This window comes from Aspergillus eucalypticola (assembly GCF_003184535.1).
Source record: "Aspergillus eucalypticola CBS 122712 chromosome Unknown BO83scaffold_1, whole genome shotgun sequence".
Taxonomy (NCBI): Eukaryota; Fungi; Ascomycota; class Eurotiomycetes; order Eurotiales; family Aspergillaceae; genus Aspergillus; species Aspergillus eucalypticola.
The window spans coordinates 1,500,821-1,527,035 of NW_020290275.1; the positions used below are offsets into that span (position 1 = coordinate 1,500,821).

Sequence of the window (26,215 nt, forward strand, 5' to 3'; positions counted from 1 at the left end):
ATACAGGCCTCAATCTCTGCTCGGGATTTTGTGCAGGCGAGTAATCTGAGCAGGGAAGCTGGTCGGAATCGACCAGAAGCCGGTCTCATTTGCTGCTAGGGACTTTTTAGCAGTATAACTAAGCTGAACCTGATCGAATTTGACCTGATCGCATTCGACCTAGGCACCAGCACCCAATGGTAACCTAATCGTGAACGACTGGGCACCACTTCTTGAAACCTGGTCGGGCCCGACTCAGGCCAAGGATTCATTCGCGAACCCCAATAGGGAAATATCTCAGCAGGATATCTGATCGGAATCGACCAGAAACCCGCTCACTTCAGACCGAATCGAATTTGACACAGGTCTCATTTGCTGCTAGGAACTTTTTAGCAGTATATCCGAAAGCTGAGCTTGATCGAGGTCGACCTAGGCACCAGCACCCATTGGTAACCTGATCGAGATCGACCAGGCACCACTTCTCGGCCTGATCGGGTTCGACACAGGCCAAGGGTAAAATCAAGGTTTCAGCAAGGTGACATCCATCGCCGGATCCTGATCGAGTCGACCAGGCATCGCATCCACTAAGCCCTTGTCGATCGACAAGGGCCGGGTTTCCGCGGGCAACTTCAACATCCTCGAGGAGCCTTTCGACTTCTCGCTTGCTGCCGTCGTTCCTCCTCCTGGCGGGCTCGCCAGGCCTGTGCCGGCGAGGGCGAGAACGTCTTCATGGTGGTCAGCTTTTCGGCCTCTCCGTTCCGGTTGCTAGCCAAGGAATATTATTGTTCGTCTCGGCTGCCCCGGTCAGAGGGCCGGCGGACCCCAGACGTTGCCAGACTCGGGCACCACCATCACGACGGTTCCGGCGAAGCGAAGGAACCGAAGTGCTGGGGAGGTTGACAGAAGGGAGGTGAGAGGGGGGTGGAGGAAGGGAGAGGGAACAGAAGGAGAGAGGATGTTAAAACGAGATTGTCGACGTGTGAGAAGAGAAACCCTGAACAAATCCTGTTGGCAGAGCCGTTTGAGATGGAAGCAGGTTGTGGTGAGAAGAAGAAGAGGAGGAAAGGAGAGAAAGAAGAGGCAGAAAAGTAAAAAGGAAACACGAGAAGCGAAGAGCTTGCAAGTGAATCAAACAAACAGAATTAAGATTTTTCCCACAACACAAGAAGGGCTGTACCACTGCGAGTAAGTATTCACTGAGCCTCGCATCTCCAGTCATCTCTTGTTCACCGGAACTACATCCCACATCCCGTCCTAATGATCTTGAGACTCATTCTTGGGTATACCCTCTCATATTGTCATAATGACGGCCCTCGTCCTTCCTGAACAATAAATTGACTGGGAACGCCGAGCTAGAAGAGAAAAAGTCGCAAAGCAGACACTCTGGATGAACGTGAAGTATATTCGGCATCGCAAGTCATCTACCGGCAGTATCTCCTCTTTCGGACCCTCCTTTCCCCCCGACCCCATTGTACCTCTCTCCCACAAATAACCAGCCATTCTAAATAAAGGGAGAAAGACAGAGTAATTGTAGATGGAATGTAAAGGTATCATTCCTCTTTCGCTGTATCCTACTCAGTGCCTTTCAACCCAAACCTCTAGTGAGGATAGCATGGGACCATCGAAGAGCAAAAGACCTAAAAACATTTCATTCGGTACACCATAGGTAGATTGGGTCTTCTCGATGTGATAGGGTATCGGATTATCCTTCTTTCAAGTCTACGCTGTTTTCTGTTCGTGATTCCCCCTACGAGCTTGTGTTGTACGGTGTGGATCAGTTTCAAAGCCGAAGAAGAAGATTCCAATAGAAGGGTTATTACTACCACCGCATATAATATGCTCGCCAATCCGCACAAGTGCTCCTGAATGAGTACTGACCCAAAATCAGCCGGACGGCGCCGCCCCAATCTTTCTATTGTATATGACCAGCTACTACTGCGCAATGACCAAAGCAACGTAGCACAATGCATTAAATTAGTCCATAATAAGTAGATACAAATTCGTAATGCCCTTAAGAACAATCTGTCAGGCTCCCGCCACAGGACGCGCAAACAGCCAAGACATAAATAGATCGAGCGGAGCATCCTGCTCTCTCTCGAAGCTATAAAGCTTCGACACATGAATGATCAGAACGTGTGTGTACATGGAGGCACAAAGCAGTCGTGCATGCTGTGGCCCCACAAATGAAACAAGTAGAACGGGAAACTTCTGTTCATCTGGGAAGGCTGGACTCTTCTGGGAAAGATCTTCAAGCTCTTGCTCATTCATATCAGAAAGACCTTCTATCATCTCTTCACTTTCCACTTTAAACTCCTTGACGCGACTACGCATGATATTGAGGATGGTAGCGAGCTCACCACCCAAAATCGAACCATCTCTGGCATTCATTGGCTGGTAAGCCACTGCGGCAATATGGGGAAGTGGTGGAGTATCGCGAATCTGAGGCTCAAGGAAAAGACGGATGCCCCAGCAGCGTCCTGTAGATGGACACTGTCCCATTTGTGTAGCGTAACTCATGAAAGGATTCGGTGGCCTAAAGATTAGCAAGCTTTAATGACTGAACCAGTAATCCAGCTGGAATAGACGGTACTCACGTCATTTTGCGTACTTCGCAGAAATCCATCAGTGATGAGTACGGACGGTGGAAGACTCGATTGGCAGTGGCATATTGGGTAAAAAAAAGAGCAGCCTCATAGGAACAGTTCTCTTCGTTGGTCACCAACCACCCTCTTTCCCGAGCCTCGTCTCTGTCGGCCAGTGGGATGTACTTGGGGAAGGGAAGATAAGAGGTAGTGGGGTGGGCTTGTAGAAACGACCGAGAACGCCGAACGAACGGTACAGATGACGGGTTTTCAGAGCTTGACTCAAGATCCCAAGAAGATACAGATATGTTATGTTCTTGCAGAAACAGCGGCATGACGTCCCCTTGTGAGCCAGGCGAATTTGAGACGAAGGGTGTGCTATGCTCTCTTCCGACCACTTCAAGGTACAGCGACCTCAATATCTTCCGAGCTTTACTCTCCTTCATCGTAGATGATAGTCAGGAAAGGAGGTCTGATCCAGATTAAGGAAAGTAGGTAGGTGATTAGTCGACCCTGATGCCCGCGGATGATAGTAGAGTGTTTGGAAAAAGGAACAGAAGCAAGGCCACAATCATGTGACAGGGTATTCACTGACAAATCTCACTAATTCTGGACCTCAACTTAAGTAAGTAATGATTATATATTGACTTTTCGAATCTTTCTATTCGACAACCCAACCCATGCACGTGGCGGCCAACAAACTCTCCCTAAACTTAAATATTGATTGCTATGGGCATATGGCTCTTTCCGGATCGATGAATGAAGCGCAGTGATGCCGTATTGACCTAGAGCTTATGCTGTGTCAAGGGCTCTTGATGAGGATAGTCAAGGGAGGGGCGGGGTATGTGACAGCAACAGATGTCATTAAGGCAGCCTGTCAAGGTGTCATTATCATTGGAGACACTCACCTTGGTGTCACTACAATGAGCCCTCATTTCTTTTTCTTTGAGAGCTTGACTTGATTGCGTGAGAATTGAAGTATATGACAGTCATGGATGCCTCATTCAAGACGATTGAAGCCTCATAAGCTCTAAGACTTGGCCCTCGGGGATTACTTGATTCAATGACAACATGTCAACGCACGGCGGGTGACTGAACCAAGAATTTAGGTACACCGATTTATCAAAGACTGGCTTTGCATGTCGATGCAGGTTCTCTGTACCAACATTTTCAAGCTTAACAAATAGCTCATGCTGTGTATTGGTGTCTTTCCAGTATGATAATGATAATATTACCTTGAACTTAATACATTTTGACCATGGATGCGCGGCTAGGGTTGCGGCAATATATATATCTCCGGCAACCATACTACTACCGGGTTCTGTTACTATCCACGCACGAAATACCCAGGTAACTTAAGGGACAACTAGATCATAAATACAGGATATAGATACACTATAAAATATAGTCAGATGGGTGGTGGTATGCTGCCTCGTTGAGCGTGGTAGTCCGAGTCATTTAGATATCTGTCAAGAACATAAAACAAAATAAAGCCTCAGCAAATAAGAAGTCCTCGATGGTCTAACGGTCATGATTTCCGCTTGTCAATCCCTTTCGGGAACAAGCGCGGGAGACCTGGGTTCGACTCCCAGTCGGGGAGATTTCTTTTTAAATTTTTCCATACCTACCTACCTACACTAACTATAATTTTTGTTGGCGTGATATAAACGTAACACAGGCAATTTATTGATCAATCCAGTTTTTCCGCTCCATTGTGAATGAAAATGCACGGTGCACTCCCCCTAGCTCATCCAGTATCCATACTATAAAAGTCTCGGCCAGCTAGCACATCTTCAGCTCAATTCGTGTTCTTTTATCATGGGCCGCGTCCCATGCATTCTACGCAGACGGCTTCTTAGAAAATGGCTGACATCGACCTGTATTTTGGTAATTACTCTCTGACGCAATAGCAAACTTATGGGCCTTGATCAAATGTGCCACTGGATGAGCTATTCTGCAGGTGTGGGTGACGAAGTGTGGGACGCCATGCTTCGCTGACCAGAAGCGCATCACTCCCCTGTCATGCATTGATCATCAATCGCTGCTATTACTGCCATTTTGTGTGACAACTAAAAGCCGGGCTTTTAAGGAACCATTTGAGTCGTATCCCATAACTGCCTAATGACAACAGAAACGATGCAGGTACCCATTACCCTAACCAGTCTGAATCACTACTCTGCACGTCTTTGCTATTATATTGGCATCGCTAGATCCACCAAAAAATATCAATAAAGCAGCAAAGTTACCAAGTCCCGCTAAAGAATAAAGCGACCGATCGACGCAGGATCAAAGCAATGATCACGACTGGAGAATCCGCCGAGCTGCCTCCATATCTTCCTCCGAAGGCATATTGACAATCATGAGATAAATAATGTTCTGCCATCATGTTAGCATCTGTAAGTCATCGGAAAAGGTATCATAAATACCTCTTTCAGCAGCTTCTTGATTCCTCCAATGGGACTTCCTAGAGATCCTGTCTGGCGAATGTCTCTGACTCCCCGTCCACGACCAGGAACGCTTTGGCCACCATACGACATATGAGCAGGTGAATGCTGATAACTCTCTTCGCGGTGCATCTCATCCTGCCCTCGTGGATCTTCCATCGGTAATCGTCCAAACCTGGCTGCACGAATACCAGCCGCCAGCCCTCCAAGGGACAAAGGTGGCGTTTCAATCGACTGCCTGCCGAGACCTCTTCTTCTATCGGTTCCATATCCGCCACCTCGAAGTTGCACTAATCGCTCACCAGTCATATGTCCACCCGTAAGTAGACCGACCAAGGAGCCGCTGCTGGCAGGATGGCTAGGGTCGGCATAACGTGATGTGAACGTTGGCTTGTGACCCTGACTCAAAGCACTATCGGGATTCTTCATCATCTAAAATCTCCGGGTCAGTTCCACTACCCACTAGTATGTGGTCCCGATGACATACAAATTTGGCCTGTGACCTCCGGTCCCAGTAATCCGAGACGAACTCCTTTCTTCGCTTCGTACCCTTCAGTTTAGACTGATTGTCTCCTCGATGTTCTGCTAACTCATCCAGGTCGGGAAAGACAAGAGGGGCACACTCCGAGAAGGGCAAAGTGCCGTGCGTCTTAGCGTCCGATGACTTGAGTTTATGCCGAACCCTGTTCATCAATCCTGCTCCACCATGCTCGATGGCCGCGGATATCGTGGAGTTCATATCGAAGGTAGCGTAGGGTGAGTCAGACCCGGGCTTCCATGTCATAACCAAACAGAAAAGACCACGAGGGCGAAAGAACTCGTCATTGATCTTGTCAAAGAATTTGTTCGTCCTATATACTATGCATCAGCATCACATAAAGTAACACCACATCCTACCACACAGGCCTTACCTTCTCCTACCATCAACAGCCATAGCCACATCAGTCGCCAACTGTATCAGAATCGAAACAGCTATCGAAATAGGCTCAGGAATGAACATAGTCCCAATAGAAGCCAAATTAATAGCTTGCAACCACGGAGTCGCCTGACACGCTCGGTTCGACGTCTCCAAAAAGTCAAGAAACATAGTCTTGTCGATACCAAAGGCCTCCAGAACAGGAGCATAGGCTCGAATGAAGCCTCGCTTGCGAGACTTCGGCCTTCGCTGAGGTAGCACCACAGGACAAGACAGTCTGGGAGAATCCGACGTGGGAGCGTACGAAGGTGGAGCGGGATAGTTCTGGAGGAACGAGACTGCTAGGCCCTCGATATCACCACCGGCAGGCTCGGACTCGGCACGGTGCTCATCCCCAGCTAACTCATCTTGCGCCTCGTCGAGGACCCATTCCTCTTCATGTTGCTCGTTGATGAGTTGCTCGACTTTGTCGGCATCCTCTGCAGTCGCTTCTCTGACAGTATTATCCGTGTCCGATGCATTCGCCTTTTTCTCGTCTCTACTTGCTTTATAGGCTGTTATGCTCTCCGAGGCTAGACCGATGCCGGATGCGATACCCTTGACGAGGTTGGCTCTGAGAGCCATAACTTTTGAGGAAGCGTTGTCGCTGACGGTGTCTAGGAACAAATGCCACGACGTTATAGGGCGTGAGACGTGGAAAATAAGTGAAATATGGGGTGAGACAGCGCCCATCCGGACAAAGAACTCTTATTGTATTCTCTACTACTGTACACCTAAGCTGGATGTTTCGGCCATATCCGACAACACTTGCCCCGATTAGGCAGTCAGCGCGACGGGAGGGTCAGATTACGAGGCTGTGCTGCAGCCACACTAGGCATCAGCCATTACATCTGTTGCAAGGTCAGGTTGTTACGCTGAAGAGATCATGTCGATTGGGTAGAATATATCAGAGGATGCGCGACTGTACTAGGAGAACATGAACCTGCGGATTATTGGCGCACAAAATTATCTCCGTGAGGGCTGTGCACTTCGTATCGGCAAGCAGATTCATAATAACCCTGTCAATAATGGCAGCAATACTCGGTGCCAAGGTTGAAATCCAGTAACATATCTTCTCAGGGGATATACTCCAGAGCTTGTCGTCTCTTGGCAATTGCTTGGCCCTCGACGCCACATGGCGTGTCGATGAGAGTTTCGCATCAGCTTCCTTTTCGGGATCTCAATATCCATTTCTTTGTTTGACATGTAATGGTCACTATCCCATCCCACTAACACACACCAAGCACTCAAATGCAAGCTCTCATGGTGCGTACTAGCCAACCTAACGCCGTCCCAGTTTTCACCCATATCCAATATAACACGAACACAATAGAAAATACCATAAGTAACATTCATTTGGACACATCTAGGATCTATGTACCCAGCTCACTCCTCCAAACGCCTGAAAATGAATCATCCAGCCATTAACTGAGATCGGCTCTCACACTCGGATATCATCCGCATTCTTGGGTCGGTATTCGGAGAAGCTCTCTGGCCAGAGGAACATCTTCTCTTCGTTGGATGGTGTGGCAGCGACAAATTTCGGAACCTGTTGTGATATTGTCAGCTTGGATGAATCATGCATCTGCAACACTCCAACATGAACTTACAGCCTGCCTGCTAGAAATCCGCCGCCACATGTTAGCCCGGGGGTTGAATCGGGCAGGCTTGCCCACACCCTTGGTCTTCTCCTGGTCCTCCTTCATGATCGCTTCTACTTCCCGCTTGACGTCGGAAAATGAGTCGAAACCAATGTAGGGGATCTTGTTCTCAATGCAGTATTCTTCCAACCGCAGGCCCTTGCGTGCAAAGAGAACATCTGCTTCGCGAGCAGCCGGGAGGTCGGACACGCCGTCACCAATGAAGATAATAAGAGGGATCTCTCCTTCCAAAGCATCTTCTGCTGCCTGCGCACGACCCTCTTTAATGGACAGCGCCTTGTCGTGACCAAGCTCTGTTTCATGCCTCCAGATCGGCTTCCACTCCGACCCGTCGGACTTGATTTCTGCATCATTGGCGACAATCTGAATGCGCGAAGCCTGAGACAAACAGTCAGCAACTACCCAACCAAACCCTAACTCTCACTCCCAAATCAAATCACCATACCTCTTGCTCTCCCAGGAAAGTGTCCAGCACTTTCTGCAAAATAGGCTTCAACCCAGCACTGATAACGTTGAACTCAATTCCCTTTTCGATACAAAACTTGTGAAATTCCTGGAACCCAGGATCGATATCCAGCTCCTCCTGCATCACATCGAAGCCGTCCTCGAAGGGGATCCGTAGCGAACCCCACATTTCCTCGGAGACTTCGCGGAACGAGCGCTCGCCGGATTTGATTTGCTCGTCAAGCATTTGGCGGCGCTTGGCGCCACATCCTAGGTTATCGAAGAGGACATGGCCTGTATCTTGCATGAATATCGTTCCATCGAAGTCTGTCCGATAGGTCGCGGATTAGCGGCATGGTCCAAGTGGAGATATACTGATCCACGGCACAAGAAAGCAAGCATTACAAGCAAAGGTACAGGGGTTACTGTTCTTTTACATACCTGAGAAGCAGACAATCTTCCTCGTTGTGGTACCGTTGGACGACATATCTAAGACAGGTATTTCTTTACTGGACGGGTTGAGAAACCGGTGAAACAGGAGTAATAATAATGCTGATAATGATGATGTATAGATGGCGACAGCCCAGACTAAAGATATGAGGATATGCCCCTGGTGAAATAGCTTCGGGGAGGATAAAAAAAAAAGAAGAAAAGAGGAGAACTTGTGGCGACGAGAAACCGGACCTTTCCAATGACGTACCTGGGCTCTGAAGAAACCGGCAATGATGCGACCACTGCCGACCGAATTGACTGACTAACGGTAGTCCAGCCCCAGTGGATCCAAGAATTCCCCGGGGGGTAAGTTGTTGTTGTTTTCTTATCTGGTGGGACCAACAGGGGACCGAATAATGGTGCAGCATGAAGGAACTGTGGCTAATATTAGATCCGATCGGCAAGCCGAGGGGACACTAAACAAAGTAAGTAAAGTTAGGGATTGGGTTGGTCTGAATCTTCCATAAACGTCATCGTCCCTTTGGTGACATAACCAACTGTTCTGATCTACTACCCTTTCATCCGGTTACGGAAGGTATCGCGGGCCAACATGCTCCCACATCCACCAGTCACACATACTGGACTTAATGAACTTTGAATACTTTGTAAACTGCTTTGACTTTTGACATCTTCGCAATAAGCATGCATTCAGTTTTCAAGATACTCATTATGTGTACACATGGCATGCTCGGTTCCGAAGAGCCACCCGCCACAACTATCTTGCCGAGGAGTGGTTGCGCAAATCCGGATGAAGCCGCTCGGCTAGCGATGGGGTTATGACAACATTCCTTCTCCACCAGGTCACTTTACGCCCAACCAGAGGCCGTGCCATCCCCAGATATCATCAGTGCCTACATAGGCCTTTCCACGATCCTACATTAAAATCGAGAAAGTTATCATTATGGTATCTGTAGCTTGCCTGCTTCATCGTATATGCATGCATATAACATAGGTTGGTCACGTCCCCCTCTTAGGATATGAGACGGCCATCATCGCATTCTATGTATCCAAATGACTATCAACAGCATCTCAATAGGTAGAGTCTAGCAGGTACCGGAAAGAAGCAAAACTAGTTAAACGGAGGGTCTTCAAAAGCCACCCGAGACCCCAGAAAACACATGGGTCGATGCGTGCGAATCCAGGATCATGCACCATGATTGCTCCATCGACTCTTTGCACGAATTCTCTTGCCAAATGCAAAGAAGAGAAATGGAACGGGGATCAAGACCGCCGCAACGCACCCAAATACCGTGATGCCCCAACTCACTCCGATGCCCTGGAACATCGGCTGCACAAATAGAGGGAATACACCTGCTAGGATGGATCGCAGAAGAGTGGTGGCCGCAACTGCGCTCGCGCTGACGCGCAGGAATGTGTCAACCAAATAATTGATTGAACTCTGAAAGATGGTGGTAAACCCGAAGCCCGTTAATGCGATGCCAATGAGTGATGGCCAATAGTTGATGTGAGGCGATGAGGTCCCTACATCTAGTCAGTGTGGCACAACAATTCATATCGGGGAGTTAGGGACTGACAGGCAAAAATAAATAAGCCCCCGGTGAAGGCAACCCCTCCAACCATCATCGGAGGCAATCGTGCTTCGGGCACGGGTTTGCCGTCATTCTCGCGAAGCCTTCTAAAGTAATATCGGTTGTTATAAACGTTGGCTAGAGCCGCGGCGAAGATCCCGACGAGGAGGGCGACAAAGGGAAGGCCTCCGGTAACATGGTTCCATCCGCGCTTCTCCTGGAATTCAATGGGAAAGCTTTCGAGGTTTACATATAAAATTGCTGTTAAGATCGTAAGTCACCGCATCCAAAACCCTTGCCAAAAATTACTACCAACCGTAAACGAAAGACCCATAGATCGACATGAACAGCCCAATTGGGGTGTTCAGTATCTGGAAAGGACGGATCAAATATTTCTGCGACATTTCGGAAACAGATACGTCCCATTCTTCGTGCTATTGTTTAGTTAGATTGAAACCTACTTGAAGAAGCAACAACTCTCTCAGCACCTGCGCTTGCTCACCTTCGCGTGCAGAGCCCAGTTCTTGCCCTCCAGCCGCAGCCGGCGTGCTTTTCGGACCAACAATGCAGGTGGATAGCTCTCATCAAGAATCAAGAAGTCCAGCACAGATTGCACTACCATCAATATCCCCGTCAGGTATTCCGTCCAGCGCCAACCTAGGCTACTATTAGACACGAAGGCTCCGCCAATGATGGGGCCAAGGCAAGGTCCGCCAACGAGAGTGACCGAGTAAACGACGATGGCCACACCGCGATGTTCGGGCCTCCAGATATCCGCCATTGCACCGCCGGTTATCGCCACGCTAGAGCTGCCGAAGAATCCAGAGAAAAATCGGGTGATCATTAATGTTTGGATATCCTTTGCTGTTGCCGTTCCGAAAGAGAAAATGCCTGCTATGAAATATGGCTGTATCGCCAGTCAGCTCGAATGACTGCACTTGGTGACTTGACGTTCTGAACTAACAGTCGCATGACAGGGCACGTACCAAGATGGTGACCATTTTACGACCATAAACCTCGCTCAGAGGCGCCCACAGTAACGGTCCTAGCCCGAGACCAAAGACCAGCAAGCTGATTCCCAATGTGGCTACTTCTTTCGAGACGCCAAACTCGTGCGCGATCGGCAGCATCCCCGCCGAATAGATCGCCGACGCAAAGGTGATCCAGCATGTAGTCATTCCATATAGAATGGTCGTGATGGCCTTCTTCCGAAAAGGCCAATTGATGGAACGGTAGGGATCATCTTGGCCATTGAAGTCGACCAGAACATCAGGGGTTGTTGCCTCGTAAAGTAGGGGATGAACCAAAACCGCCTCGCTTTTGGTACGCTCTTGGTGGTCGAGAGACATGGTTGATGTTAGTACCCAGTTTGGGATGAAATGAGAGCAAGCAAACAGCGCTGCCATGCCTCACTTGGGGGGGATTCCCTCCATTTAACAAGCATCCATGCAGAGGGGGTCCCCGGACAGACTGGTCTTATGCGCAACCGATGGCCGGAACGGAAGGCTCATGCAGTTTGGTCCGGGGTCGCATAGGCTTATCCGAACCCCGTCTGCCTCAGTCATAGTCCGTATGATTCCAATGACATCGAGCTTAGATCCCATGGGCTCCTCCACTCGGTCGCACTCATGACGACCAAAACGAAGATGTTGAAAGCCCGCTCTGTGCACCCTCATCCAAACTAATATCGAATCGCTTTTATCCTTACTTCTTCCTGCCAAATCTTTGGCACGCTCGTACATACCAAAATGGTAATGGGTTAACAAGGCTTAAAATGTGGTACAATTTTCGCTTGGATAGCTTCTAGGGATCGTGTACGTTCTGGTCTTATGATGTGAGACCTGCAGTATGCCGAAGAAAGGGAAATTGTGTCCCCTGCTTCACCTTATGTCTGATTGCCTGGTGATTTTCTCGCCCACTCCGGAACCAGCCACTCAGGAATATGGGAGTCATCAAGAAGAGGGAGCATTGGTCCGAAATTATCGCACGGTTCATGAGCGGAGCCTTCAACGTGCGGAACACCCGGGAAAAGCTCTTCAAAGGGATCCAAAGTCTCCGTCAAGAAATCGCTAGGAAGATTCCTTACTACATTGCAGGTTGGGTCGACAGGTGTAGGCCCATATGTCGTGTTCGTATCCCAGCACAATTCGGAGCCTGGGACCCCTTGCATATCATCTCGATTGGTCGGTGCTCGTTGTCTCCCTCTGCCAGCAGGGTCAAGCTCCTGCATCTCTCGTATGTACTGTGCCTTGGCCATCAGTTGTCTGATAGGCCGCCATAGGGTACCCTTTCTTCCGCTTTCCTTCATCTTCCAATTGTTATAAACGGTATTGACGTACCCCCATGCGCGGTCACAGTCTGCCGAAGGGGGCCGAGTGCAGATCTCAGAGAGCACAAAGGCAACGGCATGCCACTGAATATGCGTCTTTGAGTGCCAACTCCAGTGGGCAATCCTTTTGTTTGTGAGGACCAAGCTGGATAGTTTCAGGACCTCAATGGATGACAAGAAGAGCTGATCGCGCACAGGGTCCGATAAATTGTCACCATGTTCCATCTCATCTAGAGGGTATCGTGCAACTAGCCACGCACGTGCAACCATTAGACGGGCTACGAATGTTGAAGCCAAGCCAAAAGGCTGTGACGTATCACAATGCTGTAAATATCGCTCTTCAAGGCGATCGTGTAGGTTCTGCACTAATGCTTCACGTTCTTTCAATGACGGCCTGCCAGTCCCATTTCTCGGACCTCCCAAGCCTGGAACCACACAGCTAAGCTTCCACATGGTCTGCATAACCTCACACCTGATAAGACAGAAATACATGCCAGTTACACCGGCCCTCTCAACGGGTAGCTCGCCCATGTCAGCAGTCAGGTCAGCATCTTCAACATTGAGCGGTAGCTTCGTGTCAAAGGCTGAGCCCCGCACAATTGGCTCGCAGCCATGGTACTCTGATGAGCGGGCATCTAGAAGACAAATGTGCCACCACAGCCGCCGGCGTAGCTCTGTCTCCATGGGCTTGAGCCCGAACACGATGCCATCGCGGTGGAGGCCCATAGCTTGCGCGATGTGAAAGATGAGTGCTGTGAGCGACCAGACGGTCCGGGAATCGTCTTCGTTGCGTAGCGCGAAAAGGAAAAGCACTGCGGCTTGCAATAGCATGACACTTTGCGTATTTAGCAGGTCAGCACGGGCTAAGGCTTGTTCTATGGCGAACAGATAGGTTTCTGAAGCATGTGCCTTGGAGACGCCAATAGTTCTTAGGCACTGCTCGGGCTCCATGCTTATTACTGCAGAGTAATATATGGCGAATAAGAGTGCTTCAGTATCTTTATCGAGCGATTCGAGAGACGCAACCGCATCCCAATAGTTGCGAACTAACGTGGGCATGTGGAAGATACGCACCATCGGGGAAACGTTCTCCTGAAATACCCCGAAAAGGGTTACCGACTCAGTCAAGGGTGGATGATAGGGATGAAGCGAATGAGCAAGAGCCCGGAATCCCAATATTGAAGCATTGGAACCTGTGGGCAAAGGTCGCTCTGAAACGGATTCCTCCAAAAAGGCAGAGTCTTCTTCTTCCAAGGGCTCATGTAGTAGATCCCGCAGTTCTGCAATCTGCACCGTTACTCGTTAGCTTGAAAGCGAACGGATGCAGTGCGGGTCTTGGTCGGGACCCAGACATACCTCATCGCCCAGATTCGCCCAGAGCACATTACTGACATAATAGCTCCGTGTTTCATCTATCAATAGGCGGCCTAGATGCTGCTCGATTGAATTCTCCGAGTCTGAATTGCCCGTGCGGGAGACAGATTGAGTACGGGAAGTTCCTGACACTCTGCTGTCTGCTGAGGACGATAGCGTGACTGGCGCTGCAGATTGGGGAGTTGAGCTTCCCTGATTCTGATGGTACTCAAAACTCCTTATGATAGACTCGAGCCGAGTTAATCGGTGTGACAACTGCGCGTTCACAGCCTTGCGGGGCCGCTTAGGAGCCCTGCCGCGTCCGGGGGGATAGATGCATTCCACGCCCGAGCGACTGCAATTGATACAAGGCCGTTGTCGGTCACATTTTATCTTTCGCTGTCGACAAGAAGAGCAAGTGCGGGCGTAAGTCTGAAGTGGAGAGGAAGCATCAGTCAGACTTTGTGGCTTTGGTGATATAGCGCTCATCGTAGTTAAGACTTTCTGGGCTCTGCGCTCGAAATGTCGTACTGAAGAAAGACACGACTGGACGCCCGGCTCCAACTTATCCGATTTCTGTTCGCACTTCGTAATGACGAGGAAATATATGAATTGATGAATTGCAGTTCAACGTTCCGGCTGAAGTGTAAGAAGTACTACACGTGGGGCCGCCAAGCCGCATAAGCTTATGCGACCCCGACCAGCCCGATCGATGCTGACATACATCACTTGTCCATGAAAAAAGTATCAAAATTGCTTCTTCATACAAATACCTTTTGCTTTAGTCTGGTGAGTAGTACTTTGTACACTAAAGCCGTGGCCAATGGCACTCATAGTAACGCAAGCGGGGCTACTAGAATGCAGCGCTGTATGTGGGCATTCATCTATAACATGTTAGTAGGATTTGGCGTGCTTCTCAAAAGCAAATACAAGTATATCTTCCACTTCATTGGTCAGACATGTCATCTTGGATCGATCCGATAAGTAGAAGCTGCTATATATCCTCTTTCGAGACATTGGACGGCAGACAAGCATCTTAGGTAGGGTAGGGGCATTCCAAATTGTTGAATATGCTCAGCAGAGCCTCGTTCAGCTAGCTGATGATGATGCTTTTTCTGATCAAGGATCAGGGTCTGGCAAATGCGGCTCAAACAAAAGCGAAGCAAGCAGCTTTTGCTATGGCGAGTCTTGCCATAATGAACACCGGTCAAGCGAATGTTCCCGCCTGGGCCCAGTCAATTGTGACGACCATCGAGCGTGTAACTTGACTGCAAAGGTAAGAATTAGGAAGTTCTGTGCGAATTCAAGGGGCGGCTAGGGAATATAATGATCTCGTGGGGGATGTGGCCAGGCTTATGGAGTAGATTGATGAGAACTATTTATGAGACATCAGCCATGACAATTGACCCTTTATTAAGATGATGTAATTGGTGTCGAGGCCGTGTGCCGTGTCTTATGCAAAAGAGGTCGCCTTGGTGGACACAAATAATCCTGGGAATGTGAATAATACAGGGAATACTTGTATATGATATCCGATGAGGCCACCGGCTTGCTGAATGAAAGATGGCAGGCTGCCGCATGCAACGCCTCGCACCTGCCCGGTCGGGCGTTCCCTACTACACCTACATGCTCTGCATGGTCTTCCGGTTGCTTTTGGCCTTATCCTTAGCTGGCTTTAGCACAATCAGAGCAGACCATGTCTTGTTGTTGTGTCATTTGACGCTTGGGTTCTATATTAAGCGAACCCAATCCTTTATCAGCATACGCATCGTCAGCAGCCAGCTGAATGAGGCAAGCAGGAAAGGCCAGAATGGAGGCAACAATTTCAAGCAGACACTGAAACAGACACCTACCACTCTTCCTAAGACCGAAAAGGATTTCTATTCCAGGGAAGACCAGTTAATGTAGAGTGGATGCGGTTCAACGAAAACACGGCAGGGAGTCGTCAGCCTGGAAACGGGACCCTCTCAAGGGAGTAAGGCATCTAGATAAAGACTTTGAGCCTCGGTTGTTTGACACTCGTTTAATGACGAGGACGTAATCTACTACTGTAGGGAGGGCGTCTGTACATTGTTCGGGAGCAGAGGTCGTTATGAACCAGAAGACAATTATGCAACAACAATCGAAACAGCGGTGATTGGGGGTGAAAAGATATGAAGCAAAAACCAAGATCACTAAACAGACTAAGCCACATAATAGGGCAGAGCAAAGGTAAGCCGAGGTACAACGCGAGAGAAGCAATTCTAGAAAGTCGAAGCCAAGTTGGAAGGTGGAGCGTTTAATTATCAGGATGGAGCCACCAGTCTCGGTTAGGCAAGTATGGCCTAGTTGCCTCCACTGCGGCCTGCCTTTTCTGGCAAGACTAGTCCATACGATGCTCCCTTTTTCCCAACCACGCACAAATGACACATAACGGCTCACAAAGTAACACCACAATTACTGTGTACTCGGGCTTGGTCCGCTATCTCAGGAATTCGAGATGGCAGACCCTCTTGACCCTTGTCATAACCTCATCCACTAAACCGTACGTATTAGCCCCTCTGATTTGCCAGCCAGTCGGGCCTTGCCCGTGCTGAGTGACCATCGTCGCCCAAGTTGAGCGACAAACACCCGTGCGGTACAAATTTCCCAGGCGTCATTCCTCCAGCATTACGGTCAATTTCATCGGGAAGATGAGTAGAAAAAGAAGTCTGGAGCATTATTTGGGTCTAATATTATATGTTCTATCTAGAAACAAAAGATCTGGTCACTCATCTTCGAGATCGTTCCTGACGTCTGGAATCCAATGGCGCCCAAGGTCTTTTTGCACGCGTTTACCATTCCCGGGGGCCCACAGAGCATAACCTTAGTCTCTGCTGACGGGACGGGCAACCTTTCACGGAGAACAGTCTCATTCACGTAGCCCGACCCATACATCCACCCCTCGGGGGCCGCGTCCAGCATGTACCAGAGTTTGAAGTTCTTGGGATACTTGCGAGCGAATTCCTCCAGCTCCTCGCGCAGCAGGATGTCCCCCTCGCTCCGGTTAGCATAGATCAGACTGATCTCGGTCGTATCACGCTCGTCCTCGCAAATAGCCCGAATCAGTTGATACATGGGGGTGATGCCTGTTCCACCAGCTACCATTCCAATCTTGGCACACAACCCTCGGCTGTAGCGCATGGCTCCTTTGGGTCCCCTGAACTCCACCTCGTCCCCAACATTCAGGTTGGCAAGGTATTTACCGCTCAGTAGACCATCAGGGTAACACTTGACGACCAGTTCGAGTCGGCCCAAGTCCAAATTGTTGGAGACAGGGGTATAGGATCGGCTCACTGTGTTCCCATCAATAATGGCGCGGATGGCAACATGCTGTCCAATGGGAAGGCCAATCACGCCCTTGGCATCAGGCAAAGCGAATACAAATCGGTACACATTGGGCGACAACAAATCCTTCTGGATCAGGGGTAGACGCTGGTATTCTTTGGAGTCGAGGAAGCCCTTTGCCATGTGAGGGTCTGCTCGGGCCACTTTCCGAGCTTTGATATGCGGAGGATAGCGCATGAACCCATGTTCGATCTTCATCATTTTGGCAGCTTGGCGCGCCACTACGCTGCCAATTGCGCAGGAGAAAAGCGTGGCAGCGAGGAATCCATTGGCGAATCCACCGCCTGGTAGTCTGATCCCACTGAACTCTTGTGGCATGGCACTGCCAAGAACTCTTCTCATATCGAAAACTCCGGGACTCTTCCGATTCAGAACGTAGAGCAGGGTCGTTACCGCTCCTAAGGCCCCAGTGACTGCTAGGAGCGACGAACGATTGGTTGCTGGGTTTTCGGTCTTCTCTGGCTTCTGAGTAATTACACGGACTGCCTTTGGAGGAACAAACTTTTTAGCGTCCTTCAGGGTACCGATCAGATACTCCTGCAAGATCTCCCTGGAGTCTTCCGAATGGCCGACATCCTCGAAATCTGCGGTGGCATCAGTGCCTGCGGTCTCAAGGAGAACATCCACGCCTCCTGGATGGTCCTGCAGGTACTCGGTGATGTCAAATACTATGTAACAGTTTCAGTAATTCATCACGTGAATACCTCAAAAGCCCTTACCTTGCCCGTGGATGGCAATCCAGATGTCATCCTTGCGGTTATGTTTGGCAACATCGGCCAATGTATACTCGGCAAGCTGGGAATCAGCTCCCATTGTGGTTGTCGAGTCTAAGGGTACAGGTTGGGCCATTTTTGGTTGAAGGAGAGTTGATGAAATTTAAAAGATAACCGTTCTGCTAGGAGGGAACGAAATGAACCAAGGCTCTGGCATTATAACTGCCAAATTTTTATTCCGAGGTATAGCAGCGGTATGCGTCTAATGAAGCGCGACATAATTGTCAACTTGATACCCACATTGCGTTGCTAAAAGTCTCGCAACTCTTGGCTCGGCCGGTATCATTCCTTCGGAGATTGGCCACGTCTGACGCTTAACGGCCCGACTGGAGGGTCGGCACGGCGTAGCCGATGAAGCCACCCACCTCTTGGTTTGAGCCTGCCATAGCATTCTCCTTTTCATGGCAGAAACTCCTTAGCCAGTGGGTCTGGGGTGGCGATCGTTGTCTTCTTTGCAGTTAGTTCAAGTTTTCGGTGACGGCGACTCACGAAACAACCGAGGCAGGCACCGAGGCCTTCAATGTCTATGCGCATAATTGTCTTTGAAATGAACGCCATTGGTGCACTATCGCTGAAACTAGAAACCATTCAATTTCGTGCTATGTGGATAGCGAGAACCATGACCGGTCTATGTGGGTTAATTGTCAGTCTGGGTCGTTCGCCCTGATTTGTCTGTCGCATCGGGGTGGTTTTATTAGAGATAGTACGTACTCTCTATAAAGCTCTACGATGGCCCTTGGCAGGCAGAATCTCCCCAACCGCCCGTCGAGAGATTTTCAACAACCACTCTCATCATGTCTGCAAAGCTTTTTCATCTCCTGGGTGAGCCCGTGGCAACCGCTCGAGAGATCGAAGTGGACTCATCGCTAGATTATGATGGGCTTAGAAACCTAATCGCTGCGCATTTTGCGATAGTTGACCCCAATGGTACCAAACCTCCTATCTCCCATTGTCCTTTTCCAGAATCGGCTCCAAGCTGACTACTTTAGGCATTGGCTTTCAGTCTGAAGACGCCGTCTTCACCAGTGTGGCTGAGATCATCGCTTCTGAAACCCCAATTAGTATCGCCATTGATGGGAAACCAGTGAGAGAGGTCCCGGGGCCAAAGGGGCTTCCGATAATTGGAAATTTCTTTGAAATCTACCCCGATCACTTGGGCAACCACCAGCGCTTGTTTGAGCAGTACGGGCCTCTCTTCAAGACTACTAATTACGGCCGCACGGTATACCACACGAACGACCCAGAGCTCAGTGCGATTGTATTCTCGGAAAGTGATTTCTTTACTAAGAAAATCAATGAATCCCATCCGCTACATGCAATCAAAAACAAAGAAGCGGGTGTGTTCCTCGGCGACACCGACACACCTGAATGGAGAACTGCCCATAAATTTCTCCCACCCGCATTCGGCCCGAAGGCTGTCCGTCATTATGCGCCAGTCATGCAGCAGACGGTTGAGGATGCCTTCAAGGTGTTTGATGCCTTTGATGAGCAAGGCGAAGCGTGGAATGTCTATCAATACATGTTGAAGCTTGGCTCTCAGGCGGTTGGAAAGCTAGTCTTGGGAATTGACTTCCAACACTTCTCCAACATGAATGCACCCCCGCATGAATTGATCCTTCTGATTGCCGAGTCCCTTGAACTGAACAAGAAGATCACTGCCAGAGGTGACTGGTACGCAAAACTGCCCTTCGGAGACCCTAAACGTCTTCAACAAATCCGTGGACGGGTTTGGAACATTGTCGACGAGTCCATCCAGAACGCTAGTCGTGGTGGTGTTGAGGATCTCCCACTTCAGGATGCCGCCCTAAAAGCCCATAACATGATTGGTATGTCAACCCAGAGCTATCACCTTCCAGACAGCCGCTAACTGCCGAACAGACTACGCTATCCGGGCGACGGATAACAAAGGCGAAAAGTTGCCCAAAACGAGCTTAATCCAAGCCCTGGTTGTCGCCACTGGAGCTGGCTTCACCACCACCAGCTCGCTGCTGTCATGGTTGATTTACAGTCTCGTCAACTACCCTGGTGTGCAGGATAGGCTTTTGCAAGAGCTTGTGGATAACGGCATCGACGCCGATACGCAAATCACCGCCGACCTGACCGACCGTCTGACATTCATGGACAAGTTTATCAAAGAAACCCAGCGCCGACACAACCCGTCCTACCAACCCGCGCGTACAGCCAAGGTGGACATGATTCTGCCTGGTGGCTACAAACTGCCTGAAGACTCGGTCGTCATCGGTGCACTTCATCACCTTCACAATAATCCCGACGTCTGGGACAACCCGACGCGTTTCAACCCAGACCGATGGGATACTGAAGAGGTCAAGAACCGACACAAATCATCCTACATTCCCTTCGCGGCCGGTCCTCGGATGTGCATCGGCTTCAACTTTGCTCTGCAAGAAGTTAAGGTGTTCTTGCCGAAACTGGTGTACCGGTACAAGTTCACCAAGGAGACTGACGGCCCGATTGAGTACGATCCTATGTTCCAGCTGATCAGGCCGAATAACCTGTATGTCCGCGCTGAACGGCGTCTCAAGTGGCCGCCGAAGACGGAAACTCCTATAACGGCGTCGCTTTGAACAGTTACTGAGCGAGAGACGAGAGTTGGAGCCTTTGTTGAGTGTGTTTTGATGTGCATTGTTCTTGTAAATAGAGTAGCGTTTATATTGTCCCTATATCACGATAGATTTCTCCTTTCTGATTATTTTATCTCCTGTCGTCTTACCCTTACAAAGATAAAGTCAACCAAGACATCTTGGTGGCCCGATAGGGTTGGACGGTTCAAAAGGCCAAAAACCAAAAAGACATCTCCCCGACTGGGAGTCGAACCCAGGTCTCCCGCGCTTGTTCCCAGTAGGGATTGACAAGCGGAAATCATGACCGTTAGACCATCGAGGATGTTATATGTTGTGAATTGTGACTTAATGTTATGAACAGCAGCATTGAGGAGCGTAGGAATATCCTTGGTTTATTTATTTTCTGTACATCGGTTCGCCTGACTTTCCCTTTCGTGCCTCTGGATTATCTGCGTTGTTAACTGAATAATTGACCAAGGAACCACAGGTTGGCAACGCCATAGAACTATTTTAGTCTCATATTGGTAAACGGTATAGCTACTATCACTTTTCTTTTGTGGGTAGGTTATGAGGTTTAGATGAATGAAGTCTGAAAAGGTTGACTTCTACTGTAAGGCTGAGTGTTTATCAGCCCTATTAGTGGGCCACCCTCGGTAGTTATTACTCATCTGCTTATTATACGTTGTTCCTATATCTCCCTGCCAGCTGGATGCTCCATAGTAGATTTGGATGTAACACAAGAGAATATTCACAAATTCCTATGAGGAGCTAAATCAACATTAGGCTTTTCTGGTCGTAGTTCGGCATAGAAGAGACTGACTGTCCTGGTGTAGCTACAACCGGTGAAGGTCTCGGTGAGGGAAAAGCTCTTTCTAAGTGGAATGGAGAAGCAGAAGGGGTCAAGGTAAGGCACGAGAGACTAGGTCATCATGGACTATGATAAATGAAAAAGTATAAGAGCAAAATAGGAGAAAGACGAGGACAGAGGAAGGATCAGGGCGTGTCATGTTGGCTGAACAGACATACTAACTCCCAACATGATTGACGAAAATGCTGGGCATTTCGTGGAGTAATCACTTAGAGCAAGATGAACTTCTTCTAAGTGAATTAAAGACTTAACTTGAGTGCAGGTCCAATTGGAGGTGTTGATGACAGCCGATTAATTGATGTTTCTGGATTGGACCCTGGATGGGGTGCCTGGCTGCAGGGGTGCCTGGCTGCCTGGAGGAGACGATCTGCAGAACTTCAATTCCGCCTCCCCGTCCCCTCCATCCTTCTTCTCTTTCTACTCTCTTCCTTCCCCCTCTTCGCTCTCTTTCTCCCTTCTCTACCTCCTTTTCTTCTTGTCCATATTTACATTACATTTGTATATTTACTACCATACTTTTTCAATTGAGGGGTTGATTGCCTATTTTACTTAAGGGCGCATTATTATCATGTCGGCTCCGTCCGATCCACCCTCCTCCGCCTCTGCGCGAGGAACGCGTGTGCATCACCGCATCCTCGCTGAACTTGGCCTGACTTCAGTCTGGCAATCCCCTCGAGATGTCAAACTGCTCTGCGCCCAGCGCTTTGTGCGTCTCTTCGCCTACGGTGGTTCAACTCTGATACTGGCTGCTTATCTCTCAGCATTGGATATCTCCGATGAACGCATCGGTCTTTTCATGACCTTGACCCTGGTGGGCGATGTCGCTATCAGCTTCCTCCTCACTCTGTTCGCCGATGCCATGGGTCGCAGGGCCGTCCTCGCCCTGGGTTCAGCTTTGATGGTCGGCAGCGGCATCCTCTTTGCTTCGGTCGGCAATTACTGGGTCCTTCTGGCGGCGGCCGTCTTCGGTGTCATAAGTCCGAGGTGAGTTCTCCGAATTCCGAGCGAAGCATCCGACTATTTATAGTATCCCCGACAATACGGGCTTACAAACTCAATAACAGTGGAAACGAAATTGGCCCCTTCCGGGCTGTCGAAGAATCAACTTTGGCCCATCTGACCCCCAAAGAGATCTTGAGCGATATCTTCGCTTGGTACTCGCTGATTGGCAATGCGGGCACCGCTCTGGGCATGATGACCGGTGGATGGGCCATCAACCTGCTTCAGGTTATCTGGGGATGGCCCTATATCCCCGCCTGTCGAGTAATCTTTTTTGCCTACGCCGCTATCGGCGCGCTCAAGTTTCTCCTGTCTATTGCACTGAGCTCCGCTGTCGAGGCCGAGAAGAAGAAGCCTGCGCAACGGTCTATTAATGAGGGTGAACGACAACCTTTGCTGGGCGATCAAACGAGCAACGCCGCCCCTCAAGAGCAGCAGCCTCAAAAGAAGAAATCGATCCTTTCTTTCCTCGGCGATTCCGAGGTCGTCTCCTTGTTTCTGCGACTTGCGATCCTGTTCGCATTGGACTCGTTCGCCTCTGGACTGGCATCTCTGTATGGCAACTCTTTCAAGGCTGGCCCCATTAAACCGTATAGTTCAATGAGACTGACATGTCGTATAGGTCGTGGATGACATACTTCTTTAAGCGCAAGTTCTCCCTCCCTGAAGGGTCACTCGGATCCATCTTCTTCACAACTAGCCTTATCTCTGCGGCCTCGGTGCTGGTGGCCTCATCCATCGCCAAGCGCATTGGCAATGTCAAGGTTTGCTCTCTCCGAGATATATCCTTTTCCGACATCAGGCCACTCTTTTGCTGACTACTGCAGACCATGGTCTTCACTCATCTTCCCTCCGCTGTTTGCTTGGCACTTATCCCAGTTCCTTCGGTTCTCCCGCTGGCGCTGACCTTTTTGGTGCTCCGCGCCTGCTCTCAAACTATGGATGTGGCTCCTCGCTCGGCCTTCCTTGCTGCAGCGCTGCCGCCGGACCGTCGCACGGCTATCATGGGATCGATTAATGTCGTCAAAACCTGTGCCCAGAGCCTTGGACCTCTGTTGACCGGTATCTTGGCTGATCGAGGTGTCTTCGGGCTTTCATTCACCATTGCGGGTATTTTGAAGGCTGTCTATGACATTGGCATGCTGCTCAGTTTTGCCGGAAAGGAAAAGCAGCAGCGGCGACCGGCACCAAGGAATGAAGATGAAGAAGCCGCCTAAACTTCTCTGTAACATCTATTTATAATACTTATAGCCCTATCTTATCTATCTATCACTGGTTGTACAACTAAGGGATAAATAGATAGACAGATAGATAGGGACTGGGATAAATGAAATGCTAGCTCACCTGCAACCCCGCATTTCGGCCGATCCCAACCCGATTGATTAGGAATTAGTATATAGGAGAGTCAACCAGTCCATGCAGTTCGGCTAAAAGACCGAAGTCAACAAACAAAACTTGCGATAAACCCGAACCCCACAGAGGGGGAGAGGGGGAAAATAACTCGCACCAATAATGGTCGTCGATGGGGTTGTGTTGTATTTATTTTCCCCCGCAGATGGAAAGCGATGATGTAGACGGATAAAACACTGGCATTCCCTGTTCCCGCTGTTTGTGCGTACTTTGTGAGGATTAACTCGGATTTTCTGGTTCTGTTTCTAGACAAAATGTCGCGGTATCTGAGAGCAGTCGTGCTCGCACTCGTCGGATCTACTACCCTGGCGGTATCAGCCAGTACTAGCAATAATAATGGCTGGTGCCAGTCATCCTGGCCCACAAATACATGCCACCTATTCACAGAGTCAATGGATTACCTCGATCGGATATATGATGCTTCGGCGGGATATGTCTATGATCCGAGTGCTGCGACGGCGCTGCGACACGATACCAGGACGTCCGTGTGGTATGCCGTGGGATTGTTGGCTCGGGATCAGGGCGATGACGTAGCTCAGGCCATGACTATCATTCGAAATGTGATAGATGCGCAGTTCAAGGATACAAGTGATCAATGGTGGGTGTGATTAGCACCTTGGGAGGCATTTTCCCCTAAACATAATAATTGACTAACCGGCCGGCCTATGCGTCTCACACAGGTACGGAGACTACCAGCAATATCCCGAAGAACCTACAGTAGGAACCCCAGCATACCCGCCGATCATCTACGATACCTGGGACCCCAACTGGAGAGAGTTCATCGGCACAGCCTTTATCATAGCTCTCGAGGAATTCCCGCATCTGATCGATGCAGATATGACGCAACTGATGCATGCCTCGCTTTACAATGACACTACCGGGGACAGTTATCGGGTCGGTGGAGTGGATGATGATAATTTGTATCCCTCGTATACGAACCCGGTGAGTGAGGATTCATCAACTCTCCATACGAATAAGTGAGAGTTTAGCTGACTAGTTGACTGCGCAGTCCTTAATGCGTGCCATCATCACAGGCTGGACGGGACGCAAACTTGGAGACCAGAATATGACAAATTCCGGCGAGACGTACGCAAAGGAGATCATCCAGCTGTTCGATCGCGCAGACACGCTTTCGGAATTCAACAGTGCCACGTACACGGGCGTTTCCCTGATTGCGTTGACCATGTGGGCCAAGTACGCTGCAGAGGACTCGGTCATGAAGGGGAAAGGGAAGGAGATGTTGCAGGATACATGGGACACCATTGGGGAGTTGTATCATGCTGGGCTGAAGAACCTCGCAGGTCCTTGGGATCGAGCTTATGGGTTTGATATGCAAAAGTACTTTGGTATCATGTCGGGACATATTTGGTCGCTGGTCGGGAAAGAGACTTCTCCGGTTATTGATAAGGTGAGCAGGACCGGCCGGGGGGTGGATCATTACTGTGCTGATTGGGTCTGGGCGCTAACAACCGATAAAATACAAGGTGTATATGATGTCTCATAACTCCGACTTTTCCATCTCGCCCCTGATAGCTATCCTGTCGAATTTTCATAACTCGCTTGTCCCGTCATCGGCCGTTCAAGCCCTGAAGGCCTTCCCTGGTGAGCATACGGTCAACACTTCCGCTTACTCTATTCCATATGACTCCTTCCCGCGACAGGTGGCTGCGTGGCTGAGTGAAGGCATCAGCATTGGAGCAGAGACCTTCAATGAGTCTGTTGTTGGTGGCCCGGCCATTAATCCATCACAGTTTAACCCGGCTGTCATTCAGTGGGATACTGGGGCTGGAACAGGGTGGATAACAGTGGGTTTTCCTAGAACAACTATACGGAATCAAAGGCCATAACTAATAAACATCACACAGTTGTATGCGACGGAGCCGGCTCTGAATGCCGAGGTTGGACCCGGGTATCTGAACCTGACCTATCCACGTGGAACGTCGGCCTCTCAGTTCCAGTTTCTGGTATCTCCGTTTGAGACCCAAAGGAATGTGGCCGGCTGGGAGGACATTGTTGGCCTGGATATTACCGTGTCGGGCAATATGGACCCGAATACCCTGAACATCTCGTATAGCTTGAGCGACCAAGTCATCAAGTATATAAAGCCTCTCTCTAGCGCCTTTTTTGGTGATCAATAAGCTAACACATTTCATAGTGACTTTAGGTTTTGGAACTTCACTTATTCCATGCCGGCGAATAGCACCGCCATTCCGAATGTCCTCCTGGAGGTGCAATTGCAAACATGATATATATACGCCGCATCTCTCTCTATCTACTCTTTTGATGGCGAAAAGGACATTGGAGATGGCAGTAACGGAATAGATGCCCGTTTATACATTGGTTCCATGCCCTTTTTGGGTGGTCGGCTATGTATGCTGGTAGTAAGTAAGTAAGCACTACTAGTTCTCTGGAGGGCTTTCAATATACATACAATACAGTCTTTGAAAGC

The 26,215-nt window shown here is 49.5% G+C and overlaps 11 protein-coding genes and 2 non-coding genes across 13 annotated transcripts; 5 read left to right on the plus strand and 8 right to left on the minus strand.

Moving 5' to 3' along the window:
• Positions 1–498: 498 nt before the first annotated feature.
• On the minus strand, positions 499–831 carry BO83DRAFT_422546 (uncharacterized protein; the record flags this gene model as incomplete). Its single annotated transcript, XM_025535047.1, has 2 exons — positions 499–704; positions 801–831. The coding sequence occupies 2 exons, from the start codon at positions 829–831 to the stop codon at positions 499–501; spliced, it is 237 nt and encodes a 78-aa protein (XP_025393532.1).
• Positions 832–2,004: 1,173 nt separating this feature from the next.
• BO83DRAFT_443554 (uncharacterized protein) lies at positions 2,005–3,007 on the minus strand (the record flags this gene model as incomplete). Its single annotated transcript, XM_025536450.1, has 2 exons — positions 2,005–2,512; positions 2,574–3,007. 2 exons carry the CDS (start codon positions 3,005–3,007, stop codon positions 2,005–2,007), a joined length of 942 nt encoding a protein of 313 aa, XP_025393533.1.
• Positions 3,008–4,071: 1,064 nt separating this feature from the next.
• Positions 4,072–4,161, plus strand: BO83DRAFT_t7. The gene has a single exon. It is a non-coding gene; the product is annotated as a tRNA-Asp (tRNA).
• A 266-nt stretch (positions 4,162–4,427) lies between these two features.
• Positions 4,428–6,637, minus strand: BO83DRAFT_374310 (uncharacterized protein). Its single transcript, XM_025530164.1, has 4 exons — positions 5,917–6,637; positions 5,493–5,856; positions 4,988–5,437; positions 4,428–4,937 (listed from the first exon to the last, which is right to left on the minus strand). The coding sequence occupies exons 1-4, from the start codon at positions 6,543–6,545 to the stop codon at positions 4,860–4,862; spliced, it is 1,521 nt and encodes a 506-aa protein (XP_025393534.1). The 5' UTR covers positions 6,546–6,637; the 3' UTR covers positions 4,428–4,859.
• Positions 6,638–7,401: 764 nt separating this feature from the next.
• On the minus strand, positions 7,402–8,552 carry BO83DRAFT_422549 (putative 2,3-diketo-5-methylthio-1-phosphopentane phosphatase; the record flags this gene model as incomplete). Its single annotated transcript, XM_025535048.1, has 4 exons — positions 7,402–7,509; positions 7,571–7,999; positions 8,067–8,392; positions 8,507–8,552. The coding sequence occupies 4 exons, from the start codon at positions 8,550–8,552 to the stop codon at positions 7,402–7,404; spliced, it is 909 nt and encodes a 302-aa protein (XP_025393535.1).
• Positions 8,553–9,701: 1,149 nt separating this feature from the next.
• Positions 9,702–11,435, minus strand: BO83DRAFT_302370 (MFS transporter; the record flags this gene model as incomplete). Its single annotated transcript, XM_025527147.1, has 5 exons — positions 9,702–10,039; positions 10,093–10,347; positions 10,403–10,520; positions 10,589–10,993; positions 11,073–11,435. 5 exons carry the CDS (start codon positions 11,433–11,435, stop codon positions 9,702–9,704), a joined length of 1,479 nt encoding a protein of 492 aa, XP_025393536.1.
• A 296-nt stretch (positions 11,436–11,731) lies between these two features.
• On the minus strand, positions 11,732–14,380 carry BO83DRAFT_10836 (putative C6 transcription factor). Its single transcript, XM_025525911.1, has 2 exons — positions 13,772–14,380; positions 11,732–13,702 (listed from the first exon to the last, which is right to left on the minus strand). The coding sequence occupies exons 1-2, from the start codon at positions 14,255–14,257 to the stop codon at positions 11,972–11,974; spliced, it is 2,217 nt and encodes a 738-aa protein (XP_025393537.1). The 5' UTR covers positions 14,258–14,380; the 3' UTR covers positions 11,732–11,971.
• Positions 14,381–15,331: 951 nt separating this feature from the next.
• On the plus strand, positions 15,332–15,676 carry BO83DRAFT_384336 (uncharacterized protein; the record flags this gene model as incomplete). The annotated part of the gene is made up of 1 exon (XM_025532584.1): positions 15,332–15,676. One exon carries the CDS (start codon positions 15,332–15,334, stop codon positions 15,674–15,676), a length of 345 nt encoding a protein of 114 aa, XP_025393538.1.
• A 504-nt stretch (positions 15,677–16,180) lies between these two features.
• On the minus strand, positions 16,181–17,947 carry BO83DRAFT_351945 (putative cytochrome b5 reductase; the record flags this gene model as incomplete). Its single annotated transcript, XM_025528970.1, has 2 exons — positions 16,181–17,802; positions 17,854–17,947. The coding sequence occupies 2 exons, from the start codon at positions 17,945–17,947 to the stop codon at positions 16,496–16,498; spliced, it is 1,401 nt and encodes a 466-aa protein (XP_025393539.1). The 3' UTR covers positions 16,181–16,495.
• Positions 17,948–18,381: 434 nt separating this feature from the next.
• BO83DRAFT_328984 (cytochrome P450) lies at positions 18,382–20,534 on the plus strand. The gene is made up of 3 exons (XM_025528178.1): positions 18,382–18,834; positions 18,897–19,733; positions 19,786–20,534. Exons 1-3 carry the CDS (start codon positions 18,702–18,704, stop codon positions 20,490–20,492), a joined length of 1,677 nt encoding a protein of 558 aa, XP_025393540.1. The 5' UTR covers positions 18,382–18,701; the 3' UTR covers positions 20,493–20,534.
• Positions 20,535–20,721: 187 nt separating this feature from the next.
• On the minus strand, positions 20,722–20,811 carry BO83DRAFT_t9. Its single transcript has one exon. It is a non-coding gene; the product is annotated as a tRNA-Asp (tRNA).
• Positions 20,812–21,925: 1,114 nt separating this feature from the next.
• Positions 21,926–23,573, plus strand: BO83DRAFT_422554 (putative MFS transporter; the record flags this gene model as incomplete). The annotated part of the gene is made up of 4 exons (XM_025535049.1): positions 21,926–22,341; positions 22,422–22,910; positions 22,979–23,120; positions 23,184–23,573. The coding sequence occupies 4 exons, from the start codon at positions 21,926–21,928 to the stop codon at positions 23,571–23,573; spliced, it is 1,437 nt and encodes a 478-aa protein (XP_025393541.1).
• A 168-nt stretch (positions 23,574–23,741) lies between these two features.
• On the plus strand, positions 23,742–26,012 carry BO83DRAFT_443571 (uncharacterized protein; the record flags this gene model as incomplete). Its single annotated transcript, XM_025536451.1, has 6 exons — positions 23,742–24,370; positions 24,447–24,708; positions 24,776–25,174; positions 25,251–25,571; positions 25,632–25,861; positions 25,922–26,012. Exons 1-6 carry the CDS (start codon positions 24,021–24,023, stop codon positions 26,010–26,012), a joined length of 1,653 nt encoding a protein of 550 aa, XP_025393542.1. The 5' UTR covers positions 23,742–24,020.
• Between the last annotated feature and the right edge of the window lie 203 nt (positions 26,013–26,215).

Coding starts and splice junctions, on each gene's coding strand:
- BO83DRAFT_374310 (XM_025530164.1), bottom strand. CDS start 6,545: ATGGCTCTCAGAGCCAACCTCGTCAAGGGTATCGCATCCGGCATCGGT. Junction 5,857..5,916: donor GCTGTTGATGGTAGGAGAAG/GTAAGGCCTGTG, acceptor CATAGTATATAG/GACGAACAAATTCTTTGACA. Junction 5,438..5,492: donor GGAGGTCACAGGCCAAATTT/GTATGTCATCGG, acceptor CGGAGATTTTAG/ATGATGAAGAATCCCGATAG.
- BO83DRAFT_10836 (XM_025525911.1), bottom strand. CDS start 14,257: ATGAGCGCTATATCACCAAAGCCACAAAGTCTGACTGATGCTTCCTCT. Junction 13,703..13,771: donor GGGCGAATCTGGGCGATGAG/GTATGTCTGGGT, acceptor GTAACGGTGCAG/ATTGCAGAACTGCGGGATCT.
- BO83DRAFT_328984 (XM_025528178.1), top strand. CDS start 18,702: ATGTCTGCAAAGCTTTTTCATCTCCTGGGTGAGCCCGTGGCAACCGCT. Junction 18,835..18,896: donor TGCGATAGTTGACCCCAATG/GTACCAAACCTC, acceptor TGACTACTTTAG/GCATTGGCTTTCAGTCTGAA. Junction 19,734..19,785: donor AAAAGCCCATAACATGATTG/GTATGTCAACCC, acceptor ACTGCCGAACAG/ACTACGCTATCCGGGCGACG.